At 34.1% G+C, this 17,058-nt stretch overlaps 1 protein-coding gene across 10 annotated transcripts in view; it reads left to right on the forward strand.

The window, feature by feature from the left end:
* The window catches only part of LOC105474672 (centrosomal protein 170), a 128,195-nt gene that overhangs the window by 47,499 nt on the left and 63,638 nt on the right, over nucleotides 1-17,058 (forward strand). For all 10 annotated transcript variants that reach the window (XM_011729492.3, XM_011729494.3, XM_011729495.3 and 7 more), the window contains exons 5-8: nucleotides 3,406-3,464; nucleotides 3,562-3,724; nucleotides 5,038-5,172; nucleotides 13,234-13,710. In XM_011729492.3, the coding sequence (XP_011727794.2) occupies nucleotides 3,406-3,464; nucleotides 3,562-3,724; nucleotides 5,038-5,172; nucleotides 13,234-13,710 (834 nt within the window). The remainder of the gene's footprint in view (nucleotides 1-3,405; nucleotides 3,465-3,561; nucleotides 3,725-5,037; nucleotides 5,173-13,233; nucleotides 13,711-17,058) is intronic.

Here is a 17,058-nt window from a genome sequence, read left to right on the forward strand (position 1 = left end):
ATAATGGCTGCTGAAATGATCAAGGGGAAGTTAAACGTAAGCAAAAATTAAGCACTTTCATTAAGAGAAGTTAGGATTTTTCCTTATTTATGTGGTTGATATCCATAACAAAACATGGACATGTTAATATTTTTCAAATTTCAAAAATAGAGGACATTTCTCAAAGCTTAAAAGAACTAAATTTTTTAAATTAATGGAAATGATGTTTTTTGGATGAAAGAATGAAGTGATAGAGAAGTTTAAATCAGTTGTTTGAAAACTGTGTTTTTAAAGAACAGGGTCTTGTACAAGTTGGAAAGATAGTCATCTCCTAAAATAAAATGATACATTTTTCTGAAGGTATAGGCAAAATTAAACAAATAGATAAAATTTTCTCCTTAGAAAATTTCCTGCTCTTAACTTTCTTTTAAACTCTTATTGTCTCCTAGGACGTACCTTACTAATACTCTGTGGACTCTAATTTAGCATAATTGTATGTTTTATTATCAATTATTGTTAAATGAGGGAAAATTTCCATATTTTTAATGAAAAGGAAACAGTTTTGGGTAACTCAAGAATTTCTAGGGATAGCCTTATTACATTTTTTTTAAAATCACATGTATAAAATATATTAGTTTTGAAAAATAGGTTTTTCTGATCTTTCCTTGTATAAAATAATTTTATTCAAGTATTCTTACTTATCTGACATGATTTTTGAAAGACATGTTTACAGTGATATCTGACACTTCATATTTTAGGTCATACTCCTTGGAATGACTAATGCTGTTTAAAATTTTGCTCTGTTTTTAATCTTGTCATTAAAATAAAAGAGTGGGAGGAACCATATCTAAGAACACATTACTAGTGTTCAGGGGAGTGTCCACAGTCCTACTTTTAGATAAACATTTCTTGAATAAATTGACTTAGGTCAATACAGGGGGAGGGATGGCTTAGAATAGCAGTCATAGTCTTATATAAAGAAATGGGGAAATAACCTATCCAATTATGATTTTTAATAAATAAGAATTCAAACTTTTTATAGCTTACTGATACCATAAGTTATTGTACCTCAGTTTGTCAAAAGCTGGGGCTAGAGCAGTCTCCAGATCTCACCGTTGCGCCAGAGTTCCCGGATGAGTTAATGACCCAAATGAGGCTTCTTGAGGTCTTCCTCGTTTCCACACACAGAAACCTTTTTGGAAGGTAAAATGTTTGAACTTTCGAAGGATGACTCCTCTCAAGCTCTCCATGACCTGAAGCGTGTCTAGGTTTAAAGAGGATACCTTAGATGGGCCCTGGGAGATTGCCTTTGGGCACTCCCAGGAGGTGAGCCTGAAGCACCCGAAAACCCTCACAACAGGCTGAAATCACTTGTGTTTTCCATGGAAAAAACGGTAATGATTGTCAGTTTTTAATGCCTTTTCCCATAAAAAAAAAAAAAAAAGTAGGAATGCTATGAATTTTCTCTAGCTGTTTATGAGTTTTTGGGGGATAAAACAAAGTTACTAGACCATATTATTATTATATTTAAAGCAAAGTTTTTACCATAATATTGCTTCAGGGAACTCACATCTGTAACGACATTAGATAAAGAGCAATTTTCAGAAGAGAATGAAAAACTTCAATAATATCTGCAGTAGTCGTGCCAGTGTTTTTCTACATTATATATACGTGTTTATATAAAATTCATATTATATATTATATAAATATGTGAATGTATGTATACTTACCAAACTCTAGGTTTTTTCTTATAATAGCTTAATCACATTTTTGTCTTTTTAAAGAAATTTCAATAGCTTTAGGGGTACAAGTGAGGTTTTGGATACATGGATGAATTGTACAGTGGTGAAGTCTGGGATTTTAGTGCACCTGCCACCTGAGTAGTATACATTGTACCTCAACAGGTAGTTTTTCATCCCTCATCCCGCTTCCGACTTCCCCACTTCTGATTATCCAGTGTCTATTATACCACTCTATATGCCTTTGTGTACCCATAGCTTAGGTCCCACTTGGAAGTGAGGACATGCGGTATTTGGGTTTTTGATTCCTGAGTTACTTTACTTCGAGTAATAGCCTTCAGTTCCATACAAGTTGCTGCAAAAGACACTATTTCATTCTTTTTTATTGCTGAGTAGTATTCCACGGTATATATATACCACATTTTCTTAATCCACTTATCAGTTGATGGGCATTTAGATTGATTCCATATGTTTGCAATTTAGACATTATCTTTTATTAAATATACTTAGTTATGAGATGTGTCTTTCCATATGTACCAGCAAATATATGCCAGTGTATGAATGTGACAAAAAGGAAAATTTTAATATTTCAAGGCTATGGGAAAAAGCAATGTAGATTAATAGGAGAGCCCTGGCCTGGGATTCGGTTGACTAGACTCTTGTTTTGGTTTCTGTCCGTCCACTGCCCAAGTTCTGTATTTATGAAACGGAAGGATTAATGGAATTGAACAGAATATTTCCCAAAACTCTGTATATTTACAATTCTGAATTTTTATTATTTTAACAAGTAGAAACCTAGAGTAAATACTCAAGTTTCCCACTTCCCTTATGCTTGGGAAGTCATCTTTTTCTCCCCAAGTAGTCATGATAGTTACAACTTTCTACCCTTGAAGTCATAAGTGCTCTGAACTGGCAAAGAATAGAATTTAGTACATGGTTATAAAAGTCCTTTCATTACAGAGTTAAGTAATGGTGGGAAATGTGACCTCTACTCTTTAGTGAATAGATCTTTTTAATATACAGAGGCATTGTTCTTTTTGGCTTAATAATGAAGGCATTCATTATATCTAGCACTTGGTTCTAATCTAATCTTGGTATAGAATCCATTGTTTGATAATGTAATATGACCTTGATTGCAGTTCATGGGGAACAGTCATGGCTGTGGTCGCTGTAAGGACCCTAATTATAGCATTTCTTTTGTACTTGCAAAGTGAACTATATTTTTATCAATGCTTATGAAGTTTGAGTAATCAAATTCTTTTAGGAATTGCTGTTGATTAATCCTCGATGAGATATTTCCTTACATTTTTGTGATTAGCTATCAATATAATTTGATGCATGTTTTTTTATGTATATGTTTTCACTTAATTTTCTTCATTGTAGTTCTATTATTGTTAGTGACAATTGAAAATGTCTCTGTGCTCTGATTAATTACCCAGTTGTTTGCTTCTTGAGGGCCACCTTTACTTAAAATTAGAAAACTTGCTGGATCTTAAGGTTTTTAGTATGTTTAAATGAAAATGTTTATATTTGTGAGCATATTTTAAGATTTAACTATTCAGGGGAAATATAATAATTCTGCTGTAATTGCCTGTTGAAATAGAACAATTTCCAAATTACATTTGATGATCATTTTTAGCTCAATTACAAGAAATTTGAGGTTATATTCTTCCTTAGCCCCGTTTACATACAAATCTTTTCACTGTAGTACAAGGAGAAATGAGGGTCCCCGAAGAAGCTCTTAAGGTAACAGTTTTTACTTAACTTCTTTTGCAAATCTACTATTTCACTATGGTTAATTTTACTTCTTGATGTTTCACTTCCATTTTTAAATGTTTTACAGCATGAGAAGTTTACCATTCAGCTTCAGTTGTCGCAAAAATCTTCAGAATCAGAATTATCCAAATCTGCAAGTGCCAAAAGCATAGATTCAAAGGGAGCAGACGCTGCCATTGAAGTGCAGCACAAAGCTACCGAAGCACTGAAATCCGAGGAGAAAGCCATGGGTAAGCTGGCCTCTCTCTGAAGACCGTCTTTATACTTGATCTTGAAGACACTGCATGCTTTGTTCTCAGAAAGTTGGCCATGTCCATATAAAAATAATGTATAATAGTGATAATTTCAGAGTGTGTTTTAATGCTGCCAGTGCTTTCATTAGGAAACATTATAAAACACATAATTATATATGGCAGTTGTATATAGGTGTGCTTAATATGTTTAAATGTTTAAGGGAAGTAAATATAGTCATCCTCCAGTATCCATGGGGGCTGGTTTCAGGACAAAACTCCCATGAATACCAGAATTCATGATACTGAAGTTCCTTATGTAACATGGCGTAGTATTTGCACATAACTTATGCACGTCTCCTCCTGTATACTTTAAATCATCTCTAGATCACTTTAATACCTAATACAATGCATACACATCACTTCATTTGTGTAGTAGTACTTGGCATAAGGCAAATTTAAGTCTTGCATTTTGGAACTTAGTGGAATTTTTTTCCCCAAAGCATTTTTCATCTGCAGCTAATTGAACCCATGGATGCAGAATACCTACAGATTCAGAGGGTTACCTTACAGTATTTTTATTATTTCATGTTTGTCTGCATTTTCTTCTGCAGCATAACAACAAAAATGAATTAAAAGGAAATTTTTAAAAATCAAATGTAGCTGTATCATCATATAATAATTTATAATTCTCGGAATGTTATAAAATGCCTCACATAAATAATCCCATTCAAACAGAAACAAGTTTTTAAATGGATAGGCATTACTACATTTGCTCAAACAAAAATATGTTAGTTCTGTTAAGAACTAGTTTGTGTGCCCTTGGGCTTGAAAAAAATTAGAAAATGGGTGCTCATGCCAACATTTACTTTAGCTTTGTCTTTTACATTTAACCTTAACGAGCCATTTCTGATCAGACTGGTTTTGTTCTTCCCTAGTTAATTATTGCCTAGTTTCAACAAACTTGTTCTTCTGAGGTCACTTTCTGTCTAAATTCAAGTAAAATGCCATTTGTTACAAGTGGTTCAGTTATATACCAAACAAGTCATAACACTTGAAGAAAAAGCTACTGGGATATGTAGCACGTTGTTTGACTTAGATACCACCCAGTGGAAATAGTATTTATTTAGTTATGTCCAACATTGGATAAGATCTTATCACAAATACAAAGCTATTCAGGATAGATTACATTTTAGCTATCAAGACTGTACTTTGCTTTTTAATTTAATCAACCAGGCAGTTCTAGCATTCTGCGAAAGCGTATTTTTTTCTGTTTCATCTGCTCTAGACAGATTTTTCCCACCTCTTTCCAGATATTTCTGCCATGCCCCGTGGTACTCCATTATATGGGCAACCGTCATGGTGGGGGGATGATGAGGTGGATGAAAAAAGAGCTTTCAAGACAAATGGCAAACCTGAAGAAAAAAATCATGAAGCTGGAACATCAGGTAAAAAATCTCAATCACTGTGACATTAAATGGATATTTTGGGAAGCATATGTAATCTAAGCAAACAGCAGTCTACCATGAAAAGAGATGCTCTAGTATTCTATAATTTGATGTTTTTTAATTGATGAATGTTTTAATGGCCTTGTTATTTTAATGTAAAATTTAAAATTATGAGTGATTATAAGCAAAGTATTAATTTTAATATCTTTATAAAGCACCTTTAAAATATTTTTTACAGTTGAAAGGAGATGTTAAGATTTGGAAAGCAGATTAATGATGTAACTAGGCATTTTAAGTATATAAGAATAATTATTAAAATATATCAATTAGACCAAAATATTAGGCACTAATTTTGTGTTTTATTAGATCCCCAGCATGTAATCATATTTTTAAAATAAATTAGTTAATTTATTCTTTGAGATGGGATCGCACTGTATTGCCCAGGCTAGTCTTGAATTCCTGGACTTAAGCCATCTTCCCACCTCAGCCTCCTGAGGAGCTGAGATTATGGCACACACCATTTCATGTCCAGCTTAGTCATATTTTTAATTGAGCAATTTCCACTTTGTTCAGAAATGTGATAGGAAATTACAAATTCTTCAAAACCTCAGTGTGCTCATTGTGATGAGAAATGGCAGCAACAGGATTAGTTGAGTTTGGCAGCCAGCATGAAAAAATAGTTCTGGGTCAGATTCTCAGAGTAATAGTCAAGTAACGTATGTTTGATATTTCTGATACTGTTAATGGAGTGGTTCAGTCCATAAACCAGAAAATCAAGACTTCCAGGAAATAAATGGAGGTGTCAGTTGCCACATAAGGACCTTGCAAAGACATGAGAACAGAAAGATGGAGCAGCCAGTTTTTGAGATAACAGCAGATAAGGATCCAGAACTGGATCTTAAAATCCTGTACTTAAACGGGCACCTGGGCTCAGTATGGAAGACTAAGTCTGGCTCTGAAACAAGGATAAATTTCATGAGAACTCTTTTCAATTTTCTACTTTTCACCCTAATTCTACAAAATAAATAGTACATTTTTCTTAGCTGGAGAATGAGAACATTGGTTCTTTAGGTATGCTCTAATGGACACAAGTCTAAGAACGAAGCATTGTCAACTTGATCTTACGGCGCCCAAGGCCGAATTTGTCAACTTTGCAAATAAATTCCCATCCCAGCTTTATTCGTTTCTGCCACCAGCAGTTTTCATCATGCCCATGCGCAGAAACAGTATTACTTTGCACGCTTTCAGATGTAAATAACAAATGCTGCCTGAGACAAACAGGAAAGAAATTTCCTGGCTCACATAACTGAACCCCATCAGGGTGGTTTACTTCAGCATCTCAGCAATGTCGTCATCAGCTAGCTAGCTTCTCTCTGCCTCTCAGTCTTGCTCTTCATAGTGGTTGCAGACTGAGGAGTTTACCCTCACTCTCATAGGCTGCCTGCCAGTAGCAGCAAGGGGTACATGCTGCTTTGATCACATGCAACAGAAAAGCGAAAATGTTACTTCCAGAAGACCTTCCAGAATTTGGAAGAACTTTGGCAAAAGTTCTCAACATCTCTCTCATCTCATTGACCTCTCACAGGTTCAGGAGAGGGTCACCTGCTTATTTCTGAACCAGTCCCTGGCAAGGCAAGTTAGATTATCCTTAAACCAGTCTTGCCCACCTTGAATCTGTGTGTGGTGTTAGTTTTCCCCCAAGCCACATGATCTGTGTCGGGAAAGAGTGGATATCAGAGACTTTTGGAGTCCTTTGAGGAGGAAAGAACAGGGAAAGGATATGGAAAGAAAACCAAGGATGTCTGCTTTATTTGTAAATTTTGTGTGTTCCCTTCCCTTCACCTTGTTTGTGTAATCCTTAGGTCTGTAGGTCTGTTGCTTTCCCCACACTGCCCCCCGTCCTGAGTCATGATTGGGCTACCAACCTCCTGGTTTCAACCCTCCTGCAGTTTATTTTGTATAGTACATTTAAATTGATCTTTATTTTCTTTGCTTAAGAAACTACAATGACTGTCTTTTGCCTGCCAAATAGATTTTAAACTAAGTTTTCTATGTCAAAGTTTTCTAATTTTGTCCCAATTTCCATGGTCGCTTTACCAGTTGTTTGAGTGTTTACGTCCCATTACCAGTTGTTTGAGTGTTCTCTCCCAGTGCATCCCCCATAAATTATGCTAATTCCTGCCTGCTCTTTTCCCACAAACATAAATACACACATACATTAGATGATAAAGAGATACATTCTAAATGATGTCTGTATATTTATCATCAATACCTTACAGTTTCATTCAGTATGTTGTGTGTATGCCTCCTCCCCACAACTAAACTATACATGTCTTATTCAAGTACCACATAATATACTGTCATTGTGCCCTAGAGCCACCTATTACTGAGAGGGGAAAAGATTTCCCAATTAGGTGATTAAGAAAACATAGCTGAATAGAATTATCACCGAACTCTGAAAATCACTAATTTTTATCTTGCCATTAACATTTTTAGCCCTCCCCTGTCACACACAAAACAGCTTTTGAAATCTGAAGCACATAACTTCTAACATACAATGAAGTGTATATGTAATCTTTATACAGCAGGCATAACCATGATTTACAGTAATAGCTAACACTGCAGTAGTGTTTACTTTATCCAGACATTCTTCTACGTGCTTTGTATGCATTTAATTATTTAATCATCACAGGAGTATTTAAAGTTGTAGTTACTGTGATTTTGTAGATAAAGAAACTAAGGCATACTGAAATTAATTTACTTGTCAGAGTCACCCAACTACAAATAATGGAGCTGGGATTTGAACTTAGATTGCCTGACTCCAGAGTCCATGCTCTTAAGCAGAAGAAGTTTTAATATTTCAGCCATCATTATTCTTGTAAACACAACCACTCTAAAAGCGTATACTTCATAGGGTACAGATACTTAAACACTCCAAAATCAAATAGCCATACAAATTGATCCCTCATAGCTCAGCATAATAAAATAAATTTCAAATGTGAAGCATCCAGCAGTACTTTCATCTCTATGAATGTAACTGAATTCTCAGCTTGTGTGCTCTTTCTGCTCGATGAACAAAAGCTGTCTCATAATCTTGGCATTCTTTTTGAGTAATAATTCAGTGATTTATGTCTTGTGTCAAATTCCTTAAAGTGCCCTGTCTGATTAGTAATAGCCTTAAGAGACTCTCACTTGCTTTCTTATGTTAGTATGAGGATATTACTGTTTCAGGTTTATCATTTGCAGCTTTTTAAACTATAGGATGAGGGAAATAGATTACTGTCTTGAAATAATTTGACGCCAGCAGAAATTGTAGAATCGGATTTGAAATGTATATCAAGTGTTCTTTAATTTGATCATTTTGAAATTAAGGTATTTTTAAAAATTTAAACGTTCTTTTTTAAGTTTCAAATTGTGGAGTATACGTGATTAGTTTCATAATTTACCCTGTAAGCATACTCTTAGTGAAAGCAAAAAGGGATTTGCTTCTTAGTTATTAATTTTTAAAGTTGCATTCCAGAAAGTATAATAGTGTGTTTGCTACCTAGTAATTTTTAACGTCCCTCTCTGAGGGTTCATATATATCCAGAAACTCTGGAAGACTTGCCATATGGTTTTAAAAGCCCTGGTTTAAGCAGATATTTACTTTAGAGCAATTTCGTTCTCAGAAATTGTGTGACTATTTTTAATCGTATTAAGACAGAAAATTTGTCCTCAATTTATTTACAGCTATGCTTTTCTACCTCCTAACTTGGTCTCAACCAATTTAGGTTATAATTAAAGGCCTTTGACTGTTGCACACATTTTGAAATGGCATGTACAACTGGGCATCGTAGATTTTTGGCTCTCTTATATTGATTTTTAATCCAGTGAAACTAAATTTGGAAATGTTCAAGTCGTAGCTCCTTCTAAGCAAAAGGAGCTTCTCAGGTCTTCTTAATTTGACATACTTGAACAGACTAGGTTGGATGGATGTCTTAAGCAGAATGAGCTGTTATAATTATAGTCCTTGTCATCTCAAATAAGTTTAATATTTCATTGAATTTAGTACAGAAGAATGAAAAGAACATTTATTCTGGATGAAGTATAAGTATCCCTTATAATACATTGTGTTAAGGTAACACAGTCATAAAGTACCTTAAGAACATAAGCAGATTATCACCAATTGCTTTTCTGGTGTAGATATATGGAATTAATTACAGCATAGTCATTAAATAATTTTTTAAATGTAGTAATTGAGGTTAATAATATAATATTAGTCTAAACAAGTATTTACTATATTATTTAGTTTAATTTGGTATAACAAAATGAGTTCTGAAGATAGATGAATGTTAAATTTCTAAATTCCAGAATATGTTCTGTCAGTGTTCTGAGGGAGGAAAGGTGCTTTATTTTTCTGTGTTGATTAGAAGACTCCTCATAGTTTTTCTATTAGGTACTTCTCAAGTGTAGTTGAACCACACCTCATCTGTTTTTATCATCTTTAGGGAAATGAGTCTTTCCACATAATGAATTTTCCAGATAATTGAACTTTACTTTTACAGTTGATAGTTTTTTTTAAAGTTTAACCATTTCCTAAGTTTCTATTAAATTCATTACCCATATTACCACCTTCTTTTTTTTTTTTTTTTTTTTTTTTTTTTTTTTTTTTTTTTTTTGAGACGGAGTCTCGCTCTGTCACCCAGGCTGGAGTGCGGTGGCCGGATCTCTGCTCACTGCAAGCTCCGCCTCCCGGGTTTACGCCATTCTCCTGCCTCAGCCTCCCGAGTAGCTGGGACTACAGGCGCCCGCCATCTCGCCCGGCTAGTTTTTTGTACTTTTTAGTAGAGACGGGGTTTCACCATGTTAGCCAGGATGGTCTCGATCTCCTGACCTCGTGATCCGCCCGTCTCGGCCTCCCAAAGTGCTGGGATTACAGGCTTGAGCCACCGCGCCCGGCCATTACCACCTTCTTAAGCAGAGAAGGTTCAGTATAATTTAAAACTTCTTCTTATGACTCAGAATCATCATTAATCATCAATATCAGTATCACTATTATTATTCATGTATATCAAGAGCAATATCGATATCAATACTCAATTATATTAATAATATAATAATACTGACATTGCCTTACAATAATGTCCTCAGGAGACTGTAGTATATAAGACTGTTTGCCCTGTGTACTGAATGGTACTGGACTACCATGTTTTTGGGGCCATTTGTCTGCTCTTGTTTTTCATCTTATCTCTACCACTTGGTGCAGTCTGTCTGTCCTTAATCCTCACTTTTTGTACCCTGCCCAAGATTTGCTACATGTGATCTGAGTAAATAGTAAAAATCTCTCAGTGAAGATCTTAACTGTTAGTAAAGTTTATGAATACTTAAGGATAGGCATTGTCATATCTGTCTTGGGTTTTTTAAAGTTAGATTTTGGTATTAGCTTTTTGTCTTCCTGATTCTCAGCTGTTTTTGAAAGTTGAGGGAGAAGCATTTATTTGCATATCTGCTTTGTTCTGGGTAACTTACATGATCTCACTTAATACTCATCTTACTAAATCTTCACAACAATCTTATGGGAAGATACTGTTTTCTCACTTTATGATGAGGAAAATGAGGATTGCAGACTGATTAGAGATAAGATTTATGTGATTTCAGATCTTGTCTGGGCTTTGCACGAAACAGGCTGCCCGGTTGTGATCATCAGATCATAACATGCTGCCTTTCCACTCTGTTGTGCTGCTTGCATGGTTAGGTGCTTGATTTCTAGATGAATTAGTTATTAACTTGTGTAAGTCTCAAGTTTCTAGCTTTGAGTAAGTGCGAGTTTGAAGTAGTACTAACTTGGGAATGGTAACCTCCAAAACAATGCAGTGCAGTTGTTGATCTCAGCTGTCTTAATGCATGAAACATGTTGAAACATGTCAGTATTAGCATGTGAACTTTTTTTGCAAGGGAGGAAAATTGAGATAATATTCCTTTGAATCATGAGCAACAAGTGGTTGATAAGTGCTATATCCCTGGCCAGCTTTTTTGTGTTACTTGCTTCATAGCTGAGCCACATCAATTTTATTTGGCTCCCTGTGTAGTGGGTCAGTTTGACTTGGCTCTCTGTGTAGTGGTATTAGAAACTACCATCTTAACCTTGTTCTGTCACCTGAAGGATGAGCAAAGCAAAAACAAACTATATGTATATATCTGTATGGGGGGAGGGAGAGAGGACAGGTTTATGAACAAGTTTATGATCAAGTACAGTACATTGTACATAGTTAAAAAAAATCACTGTCTGAAAAAATAGAAAAATAACATTAATGAACTATTAATATATGAGGAGTAGTTAATATTTTATTCTAATGGAAATTTTAACTAACATGACTTCAGAGTAAACACTCAAAAGTCCAGCTGAACATTTTATTTTTAAGAAAAAGATAAATTAACTCTTCATTTAATCAAACTTTTTTAAAACTTTAGGTCGTGTCATATAAATGTATGATTATTTCTCTGATAATGTAGAGTTTTTCCAATACTATTCTTTCATGTTCAGTGATAGGAAAACTGAGTAGATTTTAAAAGGGTAATTTTTTACAGTGAAAATTATAATCTTTCATATTACATGTTCTCCTTGCCTTCTGTTTAGATTTTTTTGACACTTTATTATTACTATGTTTATTGTGAAAATGGAGTTTGTTGTCTTCAGTGCCCTACCCCACACATTTGATTACGAAAAGGGATGTTACTATATCATTCTTCTGTAACCTAAAAGCAGTCAGGTTTCTTATTATTTCATATTCAGACTGCTGTCAAGAAACCAATTATAGTACCTGACAGATCCCACTAAAATTTAATCTTTGAAAAGATGTTTCAAAAGATCAAATGCTTCACTTACTTAGAAAATGTTTGGAAACAGCCTAGTCTCCCTGTATTGCCTTGTTTTCCTAATAAATTGTCTGTAAATGATTTTTCTATTAATCTGTTTAAAAGCAGAGTTTATTTTCAAGCTTTAGGGAAATATATCTCATTTGAACTTGCTCTTCATCTTGATAATGGACGTGCTTTGCTTCTTCAACAACAGGACAATATCATCTTTAATTTTTTTCTTTTGCGTTTGCACTACCTAATAACATGCCAAAAACATTTTAGTTGTCATTTTCATTTATTCATAAATGCATTTTATTCATGTATTTTATTCATAAGTGCATCTGTTTTTAGACTGTTGTATTAGACTCTGAGGCGATAGAAGAGTAGTGATAGTGTTCCAGAGTTACTTGCTCCTTCTGCCAACTAATGTTAATCTGAGGTTTACAATTCAGCTTTCCTCCAAGAATTTTTGACACTTTTGCATATTCTGCTGTATAGAAAAGTAAACTGATTTTCTTCCAGAGTCATTGTCTGGAAACTGAATTTCCCATTTTAACCTTATTTCTTTCACACTGCTGCTTGGATTGCAAACCACATGTTTTAGTCTTTATAAAAAGTTTGTATCTTCTTGCAAGGATCGCACTTCAGCAATATCTTTGTCATTCTGAAAGTAATGTTTCTGAATGTAGTGGTGAAGAATGGTAAGTGGAATCATTACTTCCAGAAGATCACTTACATATTTACTTCATGTTTATATTCTCATTTGAGTACCTGTTCTCCTTTGAAGCACTACATGTGCTACATATCTCATCTTGGTGACTTGAGAAGGAAGTTCATAGTTTTTCTGTCACTTTTTATGTATACATTGAACATGCATCTCCATCTACATTTTATTTTAATTCTTTTGGACCTTAATGAATTCTAGATCCAAGTTGGAAAAAATACGGACTTAGCCATGCAAGATCCATTTCTTACCTGCTTTGCTCTCATTTGCCATTGCTGCTGCTTATCTTGCATCCCCTGTTGGTAATCAAATAGCATGTTTATAATCAAGATTCTTTTTTCTCTATGACATTTGTTCTGTAATATAAATGCCATTGGTTTTCATCCAGACTGTGATCTGCCTTCTAGTTCTCACGGAGTAGTACACATGGCCATTACCAGACTCCTTCAAGTGCCAGAAGCAATCAAATATTTTGAATTTTCTCTTATTTTTCTCATTAGGGTGCAGCATAGATGCCAAGCAAGTTGAGGAACAATCTGCAGCTGCAAATGAAGAAGTACTTTTTCCTTTCTGTAGGGAACCAAGTTATTTTGAAATCCCTACAAAAGAATTCCAGCAACCATCACAAATAACAGAAAGCACTATTCATGAAATCCCAACAAAAGACACACCAAGTTCCCATATAACAGGTGCAGGGCATGCTTCATTTACCATTGAATTTGATGACAGTACCCCAGGGAAGGTAACTATTAGAGACCATGTGACAAAGTTTACTTCTGATCAGCGCCACAAGTCCAAGAAGTCTTCTCCTGGAACTCAGGACTTGCCGGGGATTCAAACAGGAATGATGGCGCCCGAAAACAAAGTCGCTGACTGGCTAGCACAAAACAACCCTCCTCAAATGCTATGGGAAAGAACAGAAGAGGATTCTAAAAGCATTAAAAGTGATGTTCCAGTGTACTTGAAAAGGTTGAAAGGTAAAGTGATTTGATCATTCAGAACTTCCTATTTTATGATAAAGAAAATCCAGTCTGCAGTTACTATACTACTAGTAGATATTTACATGGTAGAAAACATTCTGCTTTTTTCAAAGGTTATATTTAATTTTAAAACTCAAGAGGAAGCCACACCACCCATGTCCAACTTCCTCGCTCAAATTAGTCTTTCTTCATTTTCTTGACAAAACCAGATTGGTTTTATGAACTTATATTTATGCTGTAAAACATGTTTCTTTTTCTTCTAGAAATACAAAATTTGTTAAGTTCACCAGTAGGATTCCCTAGCAGATGAGTTCCATCATTTTCTTGATTTAAGGAAAAGCTATGTTCAATTCTGTTCTCTATTATCATTAATACCTAGATTCTGAAAGACATTTTAAGTTGGTATGAGCCAAATGTTCCACTTGGATAATACAGTCACATCACTGAAGGGAGTGCTTCAAAGTATTCTCAGTGGTTACTCATAAAACAAAGGTTTTTGGTTTAGAAATATTTGGTAGGATCTGTTAATCAAGTTTATATTTTTTTTAATATTAGGACTTTATGAACATTAGGGTTGAATGTTCATTTTTGAAATAGTTATATATACTTTGTTTGTATAGAACTTAGCCAAAATTAGTAAAATTTGATATTTGTACATTGATGTATCAGCTGATCAGTTTTTTCTCATTGGTTTTGCCAGTTAAGTTTATTTTAGAATTAATTGAATATAGATTTATGTTACTCTGTCTTACTTTTATTTAATAAGCTATCTATAAGGAAAATGATTTAGAACAAATTGTGATTACATGTTTATCTGAGCATTCTGTTACTATATTAGGAGTTTTTGTACTCCTAACACTTCATCTAGTACTCGAGCATGTGATAGGTACTAATTTGAATAAGCAATGGGTGATTTCTCTGTCAATGACAAGACTGGCCCTGATTTAATCTATATCTTATGTCCTGGCATTCTGATCAAGTAATGAAGAAATAGTATTTGCATACTTATTTCTGATTTGCTTCTAAGACATTTCAGGACAGTGAGATGATGTGATTACCTAATTATTTGTTGGAGCCTATTACAATATTTAATTATAGTTATCAGCAGTTACCTGGCATATGTGTTTTTTAGACATGACTGTGACCTTTTACTTCTAGACAATACATAGTTGAGACATTTTATTTATATTTATATAGGTTAACAGTCACAAATAAATAGGCTGTTTATATGAAATGGATAAATAATATTGATATCCTAGTACAGTATAAGAGGTGGCTGAACCTTGAGAATTTAGAAATAACTTAGACTTTTTAAAACCACTCTTAATAAACAAAAACTGAGGTAAAATATCCTTTTAAAAGATAATCATTTTAAAAATATCTTTATTAAACCCATTTACATTGTAACTTATTTTAGTCATTATAACTTTTTTCTGTACTGGCTATTATTTTTAAGCCATTATTTTAAAACATTCTCTCCTCACAAGACCCATTTGTGGACCTAATTCCAAATAGAAGGATTAATGTCCACATGTATACTATATCTGTATTTTAATGATTAGATATTTTAAGCCCTTACTAGAAATTATGTAATCATATTACTGTTGTCCTTCAAAGTTGATTTATAGGTAGACATATATTCCAGTATGGTGGCAGTGTGAGAACTCTTCTTTTAGATTTGCCTTCAGACCATTTTACAAGCCATTCAAGGTAGTGTTTTTGTGAATATAACTCATTTTTGATCCAAGATAGATTCATTTTACTTTTCTGGACATGTGTATAAATGACATGTGACTTTCTCCAAAAGTCAGAGCTTCCATCATTAGATAACAATATTCCATGATTTAGGATATAAAAGAGTATATAGCAGGACTCTAAATAAGTGTAATTATAGCAAATAATAAAAATTTTACAAAAATTAGGTTTTCAGCAACTGTTTAGATCAAAGAATTGAAAGTAGGCAAAACAAAACTAAAACAAAAACTTTGCTCCTACAAGAGTGAAGTGCAGGGGCTTTGGGATAGTGAGGAAAATAAAGCCCATACACTTTGACCCTTTAGGAGAGTTGCCACTTCTTGTGGCCACACCACTAACTTGTTATAGCTAACCTAGCCTAAAAATATTAAAAGGACTTCAACATATTTAGGCATGGCTAATGATAAGCAAAGGAAAGAACAGAACTTGGTGAGGACTGTTTGCTAGTGACCTTTTTATTGAGTAGAAACAGAAAATTGCAACTGCGATGAGATATTGACTTGTATAACACCAACAAAATACAAGAGGGCATGGTAATTTTCCAAAAAAGAGAATGACTAATTGATAAGAAAAGTTTTGAACTACAAGTTATAGGAAAGATACTTGAAAGGGCCTGACACCACTAAGTGCCAAATTTTATGTATTAGAATCAGAATTAAATTCTGTGAAGATGGTATTTTCATTAAGATTGTTCAGTATGTGCAGGATCTATTCTTTGTTCTTATGGTGCAGCGAATATTGGAGTTTAGTTATCTTCAGCTCTTAGAAACTGGATTCCTTTTCAATAGAGCCAATAGAACAATGAAATAGGTTGTAAAATCCAGTGTTTTTAATGAAGTCTGTATTTGAACTAGTGAGTTTGTTTGGGCTTGCCCTTCATCTGCTATCTGTTATTCCTAGCTTAATTACCTGAGGCAGGGATTTCATTAATTAATCCCATTTTTTCTTTTCAGATTGCATTTTGAATAGTCAACAATTTGAAGAAAGATCTTCAGATTTGTTGTCATATATGATTTTTATAGTATTAATCACTATTACTTTGATAGACGTGATCTCCAAATCACCTTCCTTTTGATCTTACTCCCTTTGTTTCCGTTGCCTGTTACTTTTCCAATACGTGACCCTTTTCTGTGTGTTCTGTAGTTCTCTCTTCTGTGTCTTCTCATTCCTTTTATGCACCACATTTTTATAACTAGTGCTTCTGTGCTAAATCATTGGGACCAGTTAGTAATCTCTAAATTCATTAGGAACAACCTAGAAACATTAACACTCAACTTTTTCCCTAGACATAGGTTGTTTGCTTCTCCCACCCCCCAGGTCTTTCAGGTCTGATCATTATTTTGTTTGGAACCATATTATTCAGTGGGCGTTCACATTAAAATTTGTAGCCCAGGTAAATTTAAAAATCAGATTTAGTCCTGGAAGCATTAGAATGTATCTTGTTGACTAAATTCATTTATAGCTACAGAAGTTTAAATTAAGCTCTGATTTGTGATTCCATTTAAAACATGCATAGAATAACTCAACTTTCTAATAATTTCGTACTATAATAATACAATATCATTTGATTATTTTTATCATATACTTATT

This window comes from Macaca nemestrina, chromosome 1 (genome assembly GCF_043159975.1).
Source record: "Macaca nemestrina isolate mMacNem1 chromosome 1, mMacNem.hap1, whole genome shotgun sequence".
In the NCBI taxonomy this organism is placed as follows: Eukaryota; Metazoa; Chordata; class Mammalia; order Primates; family Cercopithecidae; genus Macaca; species Macaca nemestrina.